Raw genomic sequence first — 19,190 nt, forward strand, 5'->3', positions numbered from 1 at the left:
ATTGAACCACAGGGTTGCCCTGGTCTGTCCTGTGTGCATTGGTTACTGTTACTAAACTTGGCATTTACAAAGCTGTGAGCCAGGGTAATGCAGGTCTCCGGCTCTATTGGAGTTCTCCCTGGAGACAGAGTGCAGTGTTGGAAGGAGGTTGGGCAGGTATGTGCATGTGTTACCTGCAAGAGTATGAATGACAACGGATGGTGAGGCTGGTGTGATGAGCCCTGCTACTCAAACTGGATTAGCATGAGGGATGTAGGGAACAGCTGCCTAGCATTATTTCCTACGGGCAGAATAGTGCCAGTATGATCTTTGGCGTCAACAAGTTCGTAATGGTAGTGGCAGTGGGTTCGACATTACGGTGATGGAAAGGCACTTTGGGAAAATGGGCATTTCTACGTGCGTGGCTCTCCAAATCCACAATTGGTGCTAGGGGATAGCCACTTCTGTGCATTTCTGATAGAGGGCCATAAACTAGGGGTTCACAGGAAACTGCAAACCTCTGGCTTTCTGGGATGGATATGTGAGGTGGAATCGGCACCTGCATTCCGAGGGGCAGGGTCTTGGCCCCACTAAAGATTGTGATCAAACTTCCCAGGTTAGGATGGCAGACAGGACAAAATTTCGAAAGGGCCGGTGCATGTTAAAGGTGGCCTTTTGAACTGATTGTATCTTCAAAAGGTCATGGCGAGTATAACTACTGGGACTTTGGCCTCCGAAAGTAGAGACACTTTTGGATTTGGAACCATACTATGCTGGTTCCATACTGTGATATTGACACAAGGAATCATTAGGACTGAAGGGATAGCAATCTAGCTCTGGTACAGGTGCAGTCGGGTACCTGAAGGTTCAATCCACATGGATGAAACTAAGTAACTGTTTTGTTTCTGTGGTAGGTGGCTCCGACTGTCTAGTCAACAGGGCACCAGCAGGGGCAACGTGTATCATTGGCTTCTAGAGTTGAAAGACTGAGGGGCTTATTCATGAGGCATAGTCAGAGACTAGTGACTATCTGACCTTTATGCAATGGTAAATTTGCAAATAATTGTAAAGTGTATATACAATGTGTGTTTCGCTTTGATTTCAATCCAGAATTTGAAAATTAAATATAACTGTAGAGTATATATACAATGTGTATCTCGTTTTGATTTCAGTGTTTGTGTGTGTAATACAAAGACGAGCGATTTTATACATACAGAGCGTATTCTTTTTGTGGAAAACGCAGTGTGTTGCGAGGGAGGGTGACGTGCCAACGCTTTACACTCTGGCCCTGAAGAAAAGCCTGACTGCTTGATGCCAAACTACCATTAGGGGGAGCACAGATTATCTAATAAGCGTCTCATATTCATTCTATTTGGAACAGTTGGGTCGGACTGGCTTCAATTTATTTTATTTATTTATTTAAACTTTTACCGCGCACAGCTACCCACAGTGGGTTTCCCGGCGCTAGGGACAGACAGACAATGCATTTTAGCCATCCCAAAACCGCTGGGTTTAACAGTGGTGCTTTAGATTTTGCACTTTGTATTAGTGCAAAATGTGTCCTTTCCTAAAAAATGCACAGGAAGAACCATTTCACTCTAAAATATAGCATCAAATGACAGATTTGAATATTATGTAATTATGCATAATTTTGCTGAAATTTGACACAATTACACCAAAGCAAATTGCATGAATTTTATAACCTCATTGGAAAAACCAGTGTTCATAATTTCACCTCGCCAGCTGAATGAAAATAGAAATAAAAGAATGGGCTGATTCAAAGCATTGTGGTTGCTGGAGTCTTAGAGGCCTTACAGGCAATATGACCATATCCCATGGGCAACCTCTGAATATATGTTCACACTAAAAAAGAGGATGAACAATCTTTTCAGTGTTTATTTTGTTAATTTGTATATAAAATAAATATAAATCTAATTTGCAAAAAAGGTTCTTGATCCCCACTAGAACAGTGGGCACAGACTAATGGTCATGAATGATGAAGGTCGCACAATGGAGAACTTGTCTTGAAAACTATCAGATAAACAAGTTGTCTAAGATAGGCTTCTTTTCTTTTTTCATAAAAAAAACAACAACAAAAACGGTATATTATAATAATTTTTACTTGAATTTGGATCTGAAATGAGTGGTCACTTTCTCTAAGTGTTTTTAAGTGTAAGAAGTGTACATTCTTATAGTCATTATATTTTATGTATTATCTACCAGGAAGCGTGATTGCTGCCTTTCACGTCAAATGCACTTTAGAGCAGGTGTCAGGGGCAAAGCAAATGTGCCACCTGATTTTCTGACCATCTTATGATTTTTGAAATATCATTATATTTCATAAAGTGGGGTGTGAAATAAATATTTCCCAACGTCATTATTGCTTGTTGTTAAGAAAACGATGAGAACATTTTAGAACAGTTTTAAGAGAATATAACAGAGCATGCCATTTAGTTTTTAAATATGGAGTAACATTCTGTTCCTCTCCAGGGAAATGCCATAAATACAAACAAAAAATACACATACAGAGTATGGCACAAACATGACGCTTGGTGATGTAAAACAGTGCCCAAATTAAAGAAAATGGTGCCATGTTGGCATTGGATGAAAGACAAGTAGAAGAACATGGAAAAAAGAAACACAAAAAATATCGGTTTTAAAGACCAGCACCAGTAATGTAAGCAAAAAAAAATACGAAAAACAAAAATTTCATGTCAAAAAACTTGACAGCATATCAAAACTGTCACAAAAATTACAGACAGACTCCTTCCATTCCTAGAGGAGTCAAGAAGATCCTTTCAGATACATTGGATGACTGACCAACTGACTGACTGACTGACTGACTGTGGACGAACATGGCTATGAGATGCTGCCTGCGCAGGTGCAGCCTCTGAATGGGCTTTGGCAGTCAATGGGATGACAGAAAAGAAAGAGAAAGGTAGTAATAGACAGAAAGAAAGAGTAAGAGATAGAAAGAAAGAAAGGAAAAGGGCAGAATTCTTCTTCTTATTCTTACCGTGTCTTTCGAGGACCTACGTCTCTTGAAGCTGGAGGCCAGGGTGGAGGTGATGGACCTAAAAGAGCCTTTCTTTTTAGGGTCAGGTTCTGCTCTACCACTTTTTCTATCCTAAAATGAATATGTATAAGCAATTAGATCTCTAGTGTGTCTTTTTAAGCTAAACCTAGCATTTGTTGAATCATGCCGAGTGTGATTTCTAGTGGGTAGGGAAGCAAAAGTAGCCATTGGAATAGCATCATCCCCAAAATCATCCATATTAAGGCATTTTGGTGTACTGCATTCTCAATTTGTAACCACAAAAGGGTCTATAAATCTGCTATGTCTTCCTTTATCTATTTTTAATTGGGACACTTTGTAGGAGTCCAAATCAACTAATTGATCTTCAGTTCCGAAAAATACATTTATCTTCTATATTTTGCATTATTTAGCCAGATAGTCATAGTTTAAAACTAATGAATTGAAATGCTTTTAGAAGACATTATAAATCTGTTGAATGTACTTTTGGGAAGTGTTATTTGTTTCTTTTTAAAAGATCATCCGATTACATATTTCAGATATAGTTTAGTCAATTTATTCTCTGCATTAACTAGAAAGAATTGGAAGCCACCTCCAAAATACCAATTCAGTTCAGACGTATAACTAGTGTTCCACATGGTGTCTAGGGTATTTTAGAGTCAAATACTAAAGTATGAATGGGAAGCAGGCAATGTAAGGCCCTAGAGGACCTACCTGTATTGTCATAAAAAGGATCTAAGGTCGGTCTACCTCTAGCAATGTTCAGTATTGAGGAAAATTTGTATTTTGCAAGAAAGAAAGAGGACTGCATTAGAAGAGAGGTCATTGTATGAATATTCTGAAAAAAAATGTATTCAAAAAATTGTAATGGTGCATTTGTGCAAAGCGTTACCTTATTTTTCAAAGTAAAATCAACAAAACAATATGAAGCAAAGGTCTGACTTTATGACATCATAAATGAAATGTTATGAAATCATAAAGAGGTAAAAGTAAAAGAATAAAAATGCAGGTGCAGCTGTTATACCCTGATTCAGGTATAACACAAATTTATTCCACCGGTGTTTTAAGCACGCAGATGGAATAAATTTTATCCATTTGATTTCTGGCACACATGCACGGACGGGAAATGAAGCAGAATGAATGGAATGGAATGCTTTGTGTTCCATGGCATCTTAGGGAAAAATGGCCATGGAAAAATGTGATCCCAAAAACTAGATTTGTGTTTTAACAAATAAATCTTTCCACTTGCCTGCCTTCTACCAATGTACCAGATTCTAGTTTTCTGACGTTTCCACCTGTGGAAAGGTCTCACATTGTAAAACGGCTTTGTGACAGAAGACTCTGCTAATAGCCACAGGACGGCATGCATGAATATGGACTGGACATGTAGTATATTCCTTATCAATTGAACTAGTGCAGTTATTTTTTAGGAGCTGGGCAAGTGAAAAATTGTGGTGTAGTTATCGTGCTCTGTGCCAGCACGCCTTGGTTCACTGGGTTTGCGGGGGCGATTAAGAGATCGATGGCACATGTGGTAACCCCTTGCAAGTAATGCCAGTTACATTATGGCACGATTGCTTCACCAAGTACAGTTGGTTTTATAAGGATTCACTCTTTAGCCTGTTGAGAGCAGTTATTGCTTGATAGGCAAAGTGACACACATTTTCCTACTTTTTAGCACTATTCCAAATTAGTGAGAAATACACTGGCTGAAATGCACTGGGAAATCTTGTCCTTGACAGGATTTCTCAGTGCAGAAAGATGCTTGCGGAACCCAAGTGGCAGCAGGGGGGTAGCTATTCATGGAGCAACTGGTGCTGTGGCACAGGGGCCCAGAGGCCTGAGGGACCCATTGAACCACAATTATTGCTATATTTTACAAACAACCAATGGTCAAGTGGTCAATTTTTCTTGCTTGCTCTAGGGCATATGACACCCTTGCTACACAATTGAGTGACAGAGCACACACCACGTATCTTTTGGAATCTCCTATGAAGATTGCAGCTGCCCTTTTGCTGTAAAAGTTTCAGAGTTGATTTTTGCTTTTGTTCACTTAATATTGTCGTTTTCATTCTAGCTCTTCAATGTAACATCTTTAACAGTAAAATAGCAACATGATGCATGTACTGACAGCAGATTAAACCACGGAGGTGAGACGTGTTCATTGCACATTTATTGTGAATAGAGCACAAGATATTGTGATGACTACATATCATCATGATAGCGTTGTGTTGCACGCGATGGACCACACCAAGCTCCGGTGATAGTGCCATTGCGTGTGCTTCTGTCAGTTATCTGAGTGATACCCATCACAGTATCTTGTAATGTATTGGTGATAAATGGGAAAATAACAAATGCCGCCACCGCAGACCTTCTATAAAGTGCAGTCAGATTTTACGCCAATGAAATGAGTAACGTTACCAGCACTGACACTTTTTTGCTCAAACTGAAAAAACAAATATTAATATACATTAGAGTATCTGTGACAAGCATATGTTAGAGTTCTCGGATGCACACAACCATGAATGGAAACATTCATAACTTCTAAGATGTTTAACTGAGTCCACAGGTTAGGGTCTTTTTTAAATGCAATATCATGATACATGTTTCATCATTAACTATGCAAGAAAGTCAATGGGTGATTTAATTGTTCATGGACAGTCACTGAAATTAAATGATAAGGGGCTTCTGGGAATATTTAAAAGCTACAGAGTTATTAAGGGCACCAATATCCCCGGGAGACGTCAACTAATTTTGTCAGTAAAATATTTAGTTTACCACATCAATAAAATAAAAAGCATTTTGTAATTCTTGTGTAAAGGGTTTAGTCATACCTGCAGGTTTTTTCTCCAAACGTTTACGGCGGCGAAGGCAAGCTGCATTTGCTTTCTCCGGGCATCCTTGTGCCGTTTGTATGCTATTTCGATGAATATTAAGAATATTCCAGCAACAATACCTCCAGCCACTAGCATGAACACACCTAGATGGAGAGAAGACATTGATGAAGTGTTTTCAGAGTTGCTTGAGATAGCTATCAGCAAATTGGAAGAAGGTGCATTGGTTGACGAGATAACAGGGACATCTTTTTTTGTTTGTAGAGTTTAATATAGCGTTAGCTCGACCCGAGGGCATCAGAGCGCTTCACAGTGTATACATGGTAGCAAACATGTAATTTACATAAAACATATTAGGGTAGATATACAGGCAAAATTGCAGTGAATAGGCGATACGTAGGAGGGTATAAGGGTCAGTCGCAATACATTTCTGAGGTAGACACTGTTTATGGTTATATAGTTTGTTTTAGAAGAAGATAGTAGCAGTATTTATTGGGGTAGGCAGACAGACATCCTGGTGGTATTTAAGAAAAATGTCTAGGCATTTCTGAGGTAGGGACAGTTGATGCGATTGTTTTCATAGCATATAGTATCAGTACTAATTTGGTTAGACATAACGACATTGTTGCAGTACATAAGCAAAATAAAATGAGTGTATCATAGTCAGTGGCTGATACTGTATTGAGGTAGTGACACATAAATGAACATATAACTATATTACAATAATTGGATACATTTACATTGGGTAACACGAGGAGTTAGTAAACAAACATAGGGCCAACAATTAACTTTGGGCTGCAGCACACAAACGTAAGGTAGTAAGGCATTAGGATCATTATCTGAAACGTTGTTGAGGTAGAACCTAACATATCAATATATATTTATATAATATTTTAACGAAGCATAGATACAATTGCACAGGTTGTCCGCGTACTAAGTAGACATAGATAAGACCAATGATCAACAGTGATCTGCGACATGCAATAGAGATGTATGGGTGAGATATTTCACGGGTAGCTATGGACGGATGTCTTTGTGGTGATGGGTGTGGTGGCATAATGATAAAAAGTGTGGTGTTTCTTTGTATAGATAATCTGACAGTAGTCAAATATATCAACAAGTTAGAAGATCTTTAGTGGGGATAGCCAAGGCTCTGTGGGAGTTTTTTTTCCAATACAAAATGTTCTTAAAGTCAGAGTATTTTCCAGGACAAGCCAACATGGTGGCAGATTAGTGCTTGTGGAGTCTCTACGGCAGCAGTGATTGTACCATGGATGCAAAGGTTTTCAGGTAGTTTCATGATATTTGGGGTCTTTTCAATATATATATCTGTTAGACCTGGCATCTTTAGTGTGGTACCCCTGACTTTTTGGCTCTACCTCCTGTATTTTTGACGCTGTGCTGGATTTCGTTTTTGCTGATTTAGATGCTTTGGGCACTTTGCCACCGCTGATCAGTGTCAAAGTGCAAGTGCTCCCTGAGTAAATTGTTGTTGTGATTGTTTTCAATAATTGGCAAATTTGTATTACCAAGAAGTCCCTAGTAAAGTGCACTGAGTGTGCTAGGGCTGGTGATTCAAACGATACTAGTGGGTCTGCAGCACTGATTGTGCCACCCACATGAGTAGCCCTAAAAGGGTGTCTCAGGCCAGCCACCACGGTGCCTGGGTGCAGTTGCTAACTGCCATGCTGCCCTGGCCAGTGTCCAGACTGGCCAGGCCTAACCCTTCTCTTTCTGTACACATTGGACCCCCCTATAGAAGGCCCTTGGTGCCCTCCTTAGCAGTGTGCAGTGTATATGAAAGGTAGAGCATGTACTGGTGTGTGTGACATACTCTGGTAGGGAATTACAGCCATTTTCGTTTTTCACTATTGAGAGGGCTATCTTGCCCATAGGCTAGAATGGGGACTGTTGAGTATAATGTTTACCTGCATATCTTCCCATAGGAGCAAGAGCGAAAATTAAACTCTGGTATCCCTTGGTCTGTTTGTGACTTGACTGTCTGGTTTGTGAGTGACCGGGGCTGGGGAGCCCCCAGGAGGCTGGATGAGTCAGCCCTAGGCTGAATGACTGCATCTGCATCTTGAGTGGTGGGAGGGGATAGCACCTGGGCCTGAATAGGGCTGTGCCTGCCTTCCACAATGCTGGCTCCACCTACTGCTGGGCGGTTGACGACCCTGCCCCTCTCTATGAAAGGAAAGGAGAAGACAGAAAAACAAAGTGCTCAGGAACTGACCTGAACTGGTTGTGACCAAGTCAAAGCCTTTCTGCCTCTAGAGAACAAAGAAAACACTGTTATAAAAAGGGCTACCCAGACTACAGAAAATTAGATCATCCTGGAATCAAGAAGGAACCTCTACCAAGGAGAAAGCTGGAAGATTGAAGAGGAAGGACTGTCCTGCTGTGTGCTTGTGGACTGACCTGCAGTTGCTTTGCTGCCAAGGAGAGGGGAAGGACTTTGCTTTGTGCTGTGTCCCCTTGCTTGAAGAGATCTCCAAGGGCCTGAGGAGAGCTGGCCTCCTGTCTGTTAAGAAGTCCCAGGAACAAAAGGACTTCACCCCAGCTTCCCCCTGAACTCTGCTGAGAGAGTTCTGTCCTTCCAAGAGTGCATGATCCAATTGTGGGGCCTCTGGAAGTTGTGCCTGATGTTTGGGAAGCTGGACAAGGAGAAACTAAGAAAATCTGCAATTTTCACTTATCGCTCGCTTGGACAGTGCTAGGAAATTCCCGCCGTCGCGAGGATCGAGATCGTCGCAGCGCCTGCCATTGCTGGGTGAGATCGCCACACTGCTTGCTTGTAGACCGCATCTCGTCGCTGCGAACATCGTCGCAGAGCCATCGCATTGAGGGACCACGAGAGGAGAAGATCAATGCTGAACTGCGCATCGCCGCCGTCCCGAAGATCGTCGCATTGTGCCTGTGCGAGATGCTTCCTACCGAACCTGCACACCAGAATCCATACAAGGTATCGCCTCCCTCCCCACACTGACCAGATTCACCGCAACACGCCCGCTCCGTCCAGCGGGGCTGTCGCATTGCCTCCCCAGGGTCTCAGGAGTGACATATTGCTTGTTTTTCAATGCTCCAGCTTCCATTTGGAACTCTTGTCGCATCTACAGGTACTTCGGGCTAAACATGACGCAACAGTGAATTATTTTGACGCAAACCCTAGAACTCTTTTAAAATCATATTCTTGAACTGTGTATGTTGGATTTTTGTTGTTTTGGTCTTGTTTAGTTTAGCTTAAGTACTCTATTTTTCTAAACTGGTGTGGAGTCCATTTGTGGTGTTTTCACTGTGTTACTGTGAGTGTTTGTACAAATACTTTACATATTGCCTTTGATAAGCCTGCTTGTGCCAAGCTACCAAAGGGGGGGGGCAGGGGTTATCTAGAGAGTGTATCCCTTTGCCCTGACTAGAAGCAAGGGTCCCTATTTGGACAGTGGTACCTACCTCTGCCAACTAGAGACCCCCAGATCAGGCATTGGTGGTCAGCGGTGAGGATTTGAACTTGTATTTGTACTTGACCCACAGTAATTGGTGTACATCACTAGTCTAGTGCAGACCACTACGCAGCCACATACTGTGTTCTGATTTTTTGGTTCTATTTTTGATTAACTCTTCAAAGCATCATGCCTCAGAAAGCAGCCAGCAGAATTGGAGTTTTGCATTGAAGATCTGTATTCATACAAAGTTGAACAGCTTAAACAATTCTGCAAAGATCGTAGTTTCGCTGTGAAAAGCAGCTCCAGGAAGGAGGAGCTGCAGAAAATCTTGGAGGCCTGGTGGGAGGTCCAAGAGGGAAATGATGCAGGTGGAAGGGAGGGGGTTCATCCCCAAGATTTGCCTGTGAGCAACCCAGGCTCAAGGCCTGGCATCACCCATTCCAATAGGGGTTTCACTCCAGAAGAGTTAGAGGAGAATCAAAGAGTGAGAGACCGTGAATTGGAAATCATGAGAATGAAAATGAAGCAATTTGAAGTAGAGAAAGAAAAGGCGGCAGAGGAGAGCAAGAATGCTCGTGCCCTAGAGGAGAAGAAATTGCTTTTGGCTCATGAGTTGAGCATGAGAGAACTGGATATCGAGGCCAAGCAGGTGGATTCCAGCTCCAATAGTGGCAGCGCACAGCCAGTGCAGGGGGGTAAAGTATATATTCCCAAGGATTTGGTTACAGAATTACAATAGGAGTGATGATATCTATGCTTGGTTTACCTCGTATGAGATTGCTTTGAGAATGAATGGTGTGCCTGAACAGCATTGGGGGCGGGCCTGTGGAAACATTTTGAGGCTTCTGGGAGGAGTGCTCTAGAGCCCTTAGAATTAGCAGGTGCCATGACCTACCCCAATATGAAGGAGGCCCTATGTCTCAGGTCTGGACTTACTCCAGAGCAGTATAGACTGCAGTTTAGGAACTCCAAGAAGAAAGAGTCTGAGACTTGGATGGAGTGTGTGAATCTGTACTCGTGTGCACTGGAAGGTTGGATGAAGGGTAGCAAAGGAACTGATTATAAGGGGTTGTTGCATTTAATTAGTTGGGAGCACTTGAGTAGTCTTTGTGTTCCAGAGCTGCACCAACATCTTTTAGACAGCAAGCTGATGGACCCCATTGAGCTTGCTAAGGAGGCGGACTGCTGGACCAGTACTAAGGTCCAAAGAGGAATTGTGGGTACCACAGCCAAAGGTGGGCAGGGTCCCCAGCAGAAGAGTGATGGGGACAAGGATAACCACAAGGAGTTCTCTCAAGGGCCCCAAAACAGTTCCCAGGGAAAGGAGTCCCAACCCCCCAAAAATAGACAACCCTGGCCCCCTAGAGGCAGGCGGGACAATAGGGGTCCCCCTACCTGCTATCAATGCAATGAGGTGGGACACATTGCCCCTAGTTGCCCCAAGAAATCTCCAGCATGCACTGGTGCTCCAAAACTGGGTTTAGTGAGTATAGCTTTGGGAGAGGATTTAATTTCTAGTGAAGAGATGGGACTAGAAGTAATGACCCTTGTCTCTTTAGGAGACCAAGAGATGGTCCAGGAAACCTACCTGCCCCCGAACACTAAGAAATACGGGCAGACGGTGACCATCAATGGGAAGGAGATAGAGGCTCTGAGAGACACAGGAGCCAGTGTGACATCTGTGAGGTGTCAGTGGGTGTCTAAGGAGCAGGTCATTCCCAATGTACTTCACCCATTAGTAGCAGCCGACAACTCGGTGCACCTCTGCAAAGTGGCACAGGTTCCCTTTGAGTGTAAAGGGGTCTAAGGGCTCTTGGAGGTTGTTGTGAGTCCATCCATGCCTGGAGACTGTCTGTTAGGAAATGACCTGGAGAGTTCCCCATGGAAGGAGGTGGAACACCAGGCTCATATGGAGATGTTGGGTCTGCCTGAGTGGATCTGTGTGACCACTCGGTCGATGGCAGCCAGTAGCGGTGATTCAGCAGATCTGGAACCTGAAACAGTTGCCCAAGAACCTGCCAGGAGGAAAAGGAGCAAGATGCCTGGGAAACCAGCCCCAGTCGTTCCCACAGTCCAGGAAGGAGCAGAACATGAAGGGGATGCCCTGGAGTCTACAAGGGAACAGGTGGCTGAACTGGGGGACCTACCGAAGCTGACCCATTGGCAGCAAGAAGGGCCCCTCCAGGGAGGAGTTATGCAAGGCACAGATGGAATGCACTTCCCTCATTGGTGTGCGGCAGCAGGCTGCAGACCAGGCAGCAGGTGGAGCGTCCAAGGATCATCTCATTTACTGGGAGGATGGGTTACTTTATAGTGAGCCTACGTTCACTGAGCCCGGTGCAGCCCGTGTGCTGGCGGTACCCGAGCACTTCAGAGCCTTCCTAATGGGTCTGGCTCATGAAGTACCTCTCGCAGGACATCTGGGGCAAAAGAAGACCTTCCAAAGGCTTGTCACCCACTTCTTCTGGCCCCACATAAAGAAGCATGTCGGTACATTCTGTAGGACTTGCCAGACATGTCAGGCAAGTGGCAAGAAGGTAGGGAAGTGCAAGCCACCCCTCCAACCCTTTCCTGTGGTGAGCACCCCTTTCGCGTGAGTGGGCATTGACATTTTGGGCCACTGGACCCCAAGACAGCCTTAGGCAACAGATTCATCCTGGTCTTGGTGGACCATGCCACCCGGTATCCGGAAGCTGCCCCTCTCAGGACAATCACAGCACCCGTGGTGGGCCGTGCATTGATGGGGATCTTTTCCCATGTGGGGTTCCCCAGAGAGGTGGTCTCCAACAGGGGTACTAACTTCATTTCTATGTACATGAAGTCTCTGTGTGAGGAGTGTGGGGTAACTTATAAGTTCACCACTCCTTACCACCCTCAAGGAAATGGGTTGGTTGAAAGGTTCAACCAAACTCTGAAAGGTATGATTATGGGCGTTGCGGAGCCCATGAGAAGGGAGTGGGACGGCTTTTTACCATGCCAGTTGTCTGCCTACAGGGAGATGCCTCAAGTCTTTAGGGTTCAGTCCCTTTGAGCTTCTGTATGGCCACCCTGTTAGAGGACCTCTCACTCTGGTGAAGGAGGGAGGGAGAAATACCCAGGGAAAAAACCCCAGGAAGTGTTCAGCTATACGCTGGCCTTCCGCAACCAGACACAGCGCTTCAGGAAGCTTGCATAGGAGAACCTAGAAACCAGTCAGGAAGAAATGAAAAGATGGTACGACCAGAATGCCACTCTGGTGGAATTTCAACCTGGCAGACCCTCCAGGATTTCGGGATTTCGCGATTTTGTAAAAGTGCGGCGATTTTTACAAAAGTGCCTGCGAAATCGGCATTTTTGTAGAAATTGCGGCATTTTTACAAAAGCTGCTATATCCTGGGGGGTCTGATTTGAATAAACAATTAACCAGATGTCTATAGTTCTCGCAAGACTTTCTTCAGATAATAAGTTAGTATAGAAATGGCTTTTACTGAAGGTAAAATATATCTGCTAGACACGCCTTTGTCTCAGTGCATTTCAGAACTTTGAAAAACTTCACGCCTCCAGGTTGGGAGTCGAGAAAAAGGTGCGAGGTGATACGAGAAAGATGCAGAAATATTTCAAAGCACCCACAAAAAAAACCAAAGTGATTATGTCAAGAGTATAAAAAAGTGGGTTCCGCCTCAATCAAGATGTCAGAGACTTTGTCAGCTCTGCCTTCAGGGAGCTTACCTTTGCAGAAAAAAAGCTTCTTTCTCTTTCACTGGGGGTATTCCTTGGTTCCACTCCGCCTCTCAAGATACATGGGCTATCGGAGGTCATAAATTCAGTTGTCCTCATCTCGGCTGTGTGGTGAGGTGCTTCCCAAGCGTCAGGCAAGCGGGTGAAATATTGTGATGCACATCCCTTGCATTTTCTTCAAAGTGGTATTTTAAGCTTATTTGTTAACATTTGACGGCTCAATTTACAACAGCTCTACATAGCGACATGTTTATTCTGCTGATTTTTACTAACATCTTCCCCCAGTTAGACAGGTGAGGAATCAATATGTGAACAGGCACCATTTTGCACTCGCATCATTTGTGCTTTCTGCCCGGAGATAGTATCTTAATGATGGCTTTCTCCTATGTTCTTCTGGATTCCTTCTGACTAGGTTTGCCATCTCTTTTCGTGGATATAAATTGTATTACACCATGGTATACTCTTGACTGCTAATTTGGGTGATATTTTCCACATGATGTATTCCTCTGCTCTACTCCGATGGCATCATTTCCTATTCTTCCTCACCGCTGTCTATTTTTGCCTTCTTTTTTTGATAGTCTGTCAAGACATTGCCCTGTTGTTCTGTTTTGAAATTCATGGGGAAATTAAATTCCTTACAGAAATTCTCTCAAACTACCATTCTACACACCAAAAATGGCTAGCTATAAGCTCACTGGAGCACAGACCACCTCATCTGGTACCAAATCCAAAACAGCTAAACATTATTCTCCATCACCAATCATGCACTCTAGCAACCCAGTTTTAGAAACTATTCTTGATTAGGTGAAAGATCTACAACCTTTCGTGAATGCTACTAATGAGAATTTGCAACAGACTGAAGATAGATGCATTGCTATGGAGTGCAAAATGGTGTAACTTGAACAGCGAGTTAGAATGACCAGTCAACAAAAATTCCACTTCTAGAACAAGAAATGCAGAAACTCGAAAGCCACACACAAATAATTTTGGAAAATGGGAACCCTGGCAACAATCTTAGTCTATCTGCCAAAGAACCTTGAGGATTTCAATGGTGTTGTGATGAACAGAGGTTGTTTCTCGTAGTTTCTGGGTGTATAGCTCAGGTAGCAGGTTAAATGTACTTCACACTGGTCGCTGCTTCGGTGAGGCCGTCGATAGATCACTGCTTTTTTAACCAGTTCACTTCCCTCTACTAATACATTCGATTTATTCAGCTTCAGATCTTATTTCTCTCACAGAAGCAAAGCTATCAGCCGTCAACGCTCATTCTCTTTTCTTGTTTATTAGGAGTCACACCTCTCCGTTTTTTTTTTTTTTTGTGATTTGTAAGGTGAATATGCTATGCATTTTAGTTATTCGGCGAGAGAGGATTTGCATGCAGTCTGATGGCCACGAGTGTCATTTCACTATCTATGTTCAGTGCCACGTGAACTCAGGGGCTGTATTTACTCTACCAGGTTCTCTTGTTAAGTACTAGAGTACTTTTTCAGATGTTTCAGTCCTGGCTCGGAACACAGCTTCTATTTTAATACTAGCAGAGACACGCAAACCCATTATATTATAACTGCCTTTATATAGTGCTTAACGAGGCGTTGAAGCGCTTTGCGGCTTTGCGGTGAGTAGCACGCTACTCCAGACTCAATGTTAGTGGTTAATCCACTGGTTAGGGGGATTAGTCTAACGGTCTCGAAGAGACCTTTAATGCTTTTTATCCAGGGACCTTGTAGTGGATTAAACAGTAGTAGACATCTGTGGGCATTAATGGAGGATATCTATTAATAATGACCTCTGCGGATCAATCACTTGGATATCAGCAGGGGTGGTGCAGGCCCCGGTGCCTCTGCAGCGCCTGTGGCAGCACAGACATAGGAGGGTCTACAGACTCAGCCATTGCTGTTCCAGTACTGGTAACTGGGTCTCGCGATTTCAGATGAAGAATAGAATTGCAATTCCAAGGGATAACAGCCTTCACCTTTGGGCTGCTTCCTCTATTCCATATTCCAGGTTACCTATTCAAAGTGGAATACTCTGCTAAAACAGTTTCCATTGATTCAAGGCTGAAAATGAATGAATATGAGTAAAATAAAGTGCCGTAAAAATGCCGCTAAATTTCCATATTTGTGCCGCTAAATTTGCGAATCTATGCCGCTATATTCTGGGGGGTCTGACCTGGGCAGAAAGTGTGGGTGATGGTGCCAGTGGAGCCGTGTGCGCTCCAAGACAAGTGGACTGGGCCATATGAGGTGGTGGAGCGCAAGAGCGAAGTAACCTACCTGATTAACTTGCTGACTCCCAGGCAGACCCTGAGAGTCTTACATGTGAACCGCCTCAATCCCCAGTTTGAGAGGTCTGATGTGACAATGCTCCTGGCTACAGATGCTGAAATGGAAGAGGACAGTTGTTGTTTTTTTTTTTTGCAGAGTTTTATACAGCACGAACTAGACCCGACCCGAATCAGGTATCATAGCGCTTTACATAGCACCAGTTACATTACATGAGGACACACATTCATTTTTTTGTTAGGCACAGGGAGATTAAGTGATTTCCCCAGAATCACAGGATGTTTGCCGTCGTTACCGAGACACGAAACCAGATCCCCAGGTCCGAGGTCAAGGGCCCTAGCCGTTAGGCCAGTGATCCTCTTCCTGACCTCCTGGCAGCCAAGGAGCAAGACGGGTCAGTGGATGGTGTGGTCCTCTCACCCACCCTGACCCCAGAGCCGAAGAGGGACTCTCACCAGGTGTTGGGTCAGTTTGCCTCTCTGTTCTCCCTGACCCCAGGTGTCACCAACTGGTGCGTCCATGATGTGGACACTGGTGATAGTCTACCTGTGAAGCAGAGATTCTACAGGGTAGCTGACAAGGTCAGGGCCAGCATCAAGGAAGAGGTTTCTAAGATGTTGGCGCTAGGGGTAATTGAGCTCTCCAGCAGACCCTGGGCTAGCCCAGTGGTCTTAGTACCAAAAGCTGCTGCGTCCGGTGACATTCAAGAACTCTGGTTTTGTATGTACTACCGTGGGCTCAATGCGGTCACCAAGACTGACGCACACCCCATACCCAGAGCTGATGAGCTCATGGATCGGTTAGGAGCTGCCCAGTACCTCAGTATGTTTGACTTAACATCTGGGTACTGGCAGATTGCCTTAACTGAGGGGGCCATGGAGAGGTGTGTGTTTTCAACGCCAGAGGGGCACTTCCAGTACTGTGTCATGCCCTTTGGGTTGAAGAACACCCCTGCCACGTTCCAGAGACTGGTCAACTTGATCCTGTCCGGGCTGGAAGAATTCAGCGCCGCATACCTGGATGACATTGCTGTGTTCAGCTCCACTTGGGAGGAACACTTGCAACACCTCTGGGAAGTGTTAAAGGCGCTGCGAAGGGCAGGCCTCACTATCAAGGCCAGTAAGTGCCAGAGAGGGCAGGGATCTGTGTTGTACTTGGGACACCAGGTAGGGAGCGGCCAGGTGGCGCCCCTACAGGCAAAGATTTATACCATTCTGGATTGGGAGCCCCCAAGACCCAGACGGAGGTGAGGGCCTTTTTAGGTCTCACCGGGTATTACAGACGGTTTGTCAGGGGATATGGCACCACTGTTGCCCCCTTGACAGAGCTGATTTCGAAGAAGCAGCCCAGGAGAGTGAATTGGACCGATACCTGTCAAACTGCTTTTGATGCCTTGAAGACTGCCATGTGCACAACACCTGTGCTCAAGGCACCTGATTTCTCCAGTGAGTTTGTAGTGCAGATAGACGCTTCAGAGCATGGTGTGGGAGCAGTACTCTCACAGATCAACGAAGAGGGTTTGGACCAACCTGTTGCTTTCATTAGTAGGAGGCTACTTCCCAGGCAACAGAGGTGGAGTGCAATTGAAACGGAAGCTTTTGCTGTGGTCTGGGCTCTGAAGAAGCTGAGGCCCTACATGTTTGGGACTCACTTCCGGGTTCAGACAGACCACAGGCCCCTCAGATGGTTGATGCAAATGAGGGGTGAGAACCCAAAACTGTTGAGGTGGTCCACCTCCCTACAGGGAATGGATTTTAGGGTGGAACACCGCCCTGGTATAGAACACGCCAATGCTGATGGCCTCTCCAGGTTTCCACCTTAGTGAAGAGGGTGGGTAGTTCTCCCCACTTTCAGCTGGAGGGGACACGTGTTTGACCAGGCATCTTTGGCGTGGTTTCCCCTGACTTTTTGACTCTACCTCCTGCATTTTTGACGCTGTGCTGCATTTTGTTTTTGCTGGTTTAGATGCTTTGGGCACTTTGCCAATGCTGATCAATGTCAAAGTGCAAGCGCTCCCTGAGTAAATTGCTGTTGTGATTGGTTTTCCATAATTGGCATATTTGTATTACCAAGAAGTCCCTAGTAAAGTGGACTGAGTGTGCCAGGGCTGGTGATTCAAATGCTACTAGTGGGCCTGCAGAACTGATTGTGCCACCCACATGAGTAGCCCTAAAATGGTGTCTCAGGCCTGCCACTGTGGTGCCTGGGTGCAGTTGCTAACTGCCATGCTGCCCTGGCCAGTGTCCACACTGGCCAGGCCTAACCCTTCCCTTTCTGTACACATTGGACACCCCTGTAGAAGGCCCTAGGTACCCCCTGGGTAGGGTGCAGTGTATAAGAAAGGTAGAGCATGGACTGGTGTGTGTGACATGCTCTGGTACTGAATTACAGCCATTTTCGTTTTTCACTATTGAGAGGGCTATCTGGCCCATAGGCTATAATGGGGAATGCTGAGTATAATGTTTACCTGCATAACTTCCCATAGGAGCCAGATAGAAAATTAAAGTCTGGTATCCCTGAACTCAGCATTTAATATAACATCTTTTAGGAAGGATGGTTTTTAAATCCTGTGTTTGAGAACAGCACTTTTAGACAGTGTCTGTTCTCTTGTCTAACTTTTCTGTGTGCCTTGGCCTGTTTGTGAATTGACTGTCTGGTTTGTGAGTGACAGGGACTAGGGGGCCCCCAGGAGGCTGGTTGAGTCAGCCCTAGGCTGAATGACTGCATCTGCATCTTGAGTGGTGGGAGGGGATAGCACCTGGGCCTGAATGGGGCTGTGCCTGCCTTCCACGATGCTGGCTCCAACTCCTGCTGGGCGGCTGACAACCCTGCCCCTCTCTCTGAAAGGAAAGGAGAAGACAGAAAAACAAAGTGCTCAGGAACTGACCTGAACTGTTCTGACCGAGCCAAGGCCTCTCTGCCTCCAGAGAACAAAGGAAATAGTGGTATAAAAAGGGCTACCCAGACTACAGAAAATGAGATCATCCTGGAATCAAGAAGGAACCTCTGCCAAGGAGAAAGCTGGAAGATTGAAGAGGAAGGACTGTCCTGCTGTGTGCTTGAGGATTGACCTGAAGTTGCTTTTCTGCCAAGGAGAGGGGAGGGACTTTGCTTTGTGCAGTGTCCCCTTGCTTGAAGAGATCTCCAAGGGCGTGAGGAGAGCTGGCCTCTGTTAAGAAGTCCCAGGAACAAAAGGACTTCACCCCATCATCCCCTGAACTCTGCTGAGAAAATTCTGCCCTTCCTAGAGTGCTTGATCCAATTGTGGGACCTCTTGAGGTTGTGCCTGATGTTTGGGAAGCTGAACAAGGAGAAACTAAAAGAATCTGCAATTTTCACTCATCGCTCACTTGCGGAGCGCATCCCGACAGTGGGAGGAAATTCCTGCCGTCGCTAGGATCGAGATCGTCGCAGCGCCTATCATCGCTGGGTGAGATCGCCACACCGCTTGCGTGCGGACCGCATGACATCGCTGCGAACATCGTCGCAGAGCCATCGCATCGAGGGACCGCGAGAAGAGAAGATCGACACTGCGCCGCGCATCGCCGCCGCACCTGAGATCGTCGCTGTCTCAAAGATCGTCGCATCGTGCCTATACGAGACGCTTCCTACCAAACCTGCGCACCGGAATCCATGCAAGGTATTGCCTCCCTCCCCATACAGACCGGATTTGCCGCACCACACCCGCTGTGTCCAGCAGCGCACCACACCCGCTGTGTCCAGCAGGGCTGTCGCATCGCCTCCCCAGGGTCTCAGGAATGCTGCATCGCTTGTTTTTCAACGCTGCAGCTTCCATTTGGAACTTTTGTCACATCTACAGGTACTTTGGGCTAAACGTGACGCAACTGTGGATTATTTTGACGCAAACCCTAGAACTATTTTAAAATCATATTCTTGA

General features: G+C 45.1%; 1 protein-coding gene across 4 annotated transcripts in view; it reads right to left on the bottom strand.

Moving 5' to 3' along the window:
* Nucleotides 1-19,190, bottom strand: part of GRIN1 (glutamate ionotropic receptor NMDA type subunit 1) — an 851,805-nt gene that overhangs the window by 83,698 nt on the left and 748,917 nt on the right. For 2 of the 4 annotated variants that reach the window (XM_086921247.1, XM_086921250.1), the window contains 2 exons: nucleotides 5,848-5,993; nucleotides 2,996-3,106 (listed from right to left, as the gene is read on the bottom strand). In XM_086921247.1, the coding sequence (XP_086777373.1) occupies nucleotides 2,996-3,106; nucleotides 5,848-5,993 (257 nt within the window). The remainder of the gene's footprint in view (nucleotides 1-2,995; nucleotides 3,107-5,847; nucleotides 5,994-19,190) is intronic. The other 2 variants (XM_086921251.1, XM_086921248.1) reach the window with 1 other exon arrangement.

Source organism: Lissotriton vulgaris, chromosome 5 (genome assembly GCF_964263255.1).
Source record: "Lissotriton vulgaris chromosome 5, aLisVul1.2, whole genome shotgun sequence".
NCBI classification, from domain to species: domain Eukaryota; kingdom Metazoa; phylum Chordata; class Amphibia; order Caudata; family Salamandridae; genus Lissotriton; species Lissotriton vulgaris.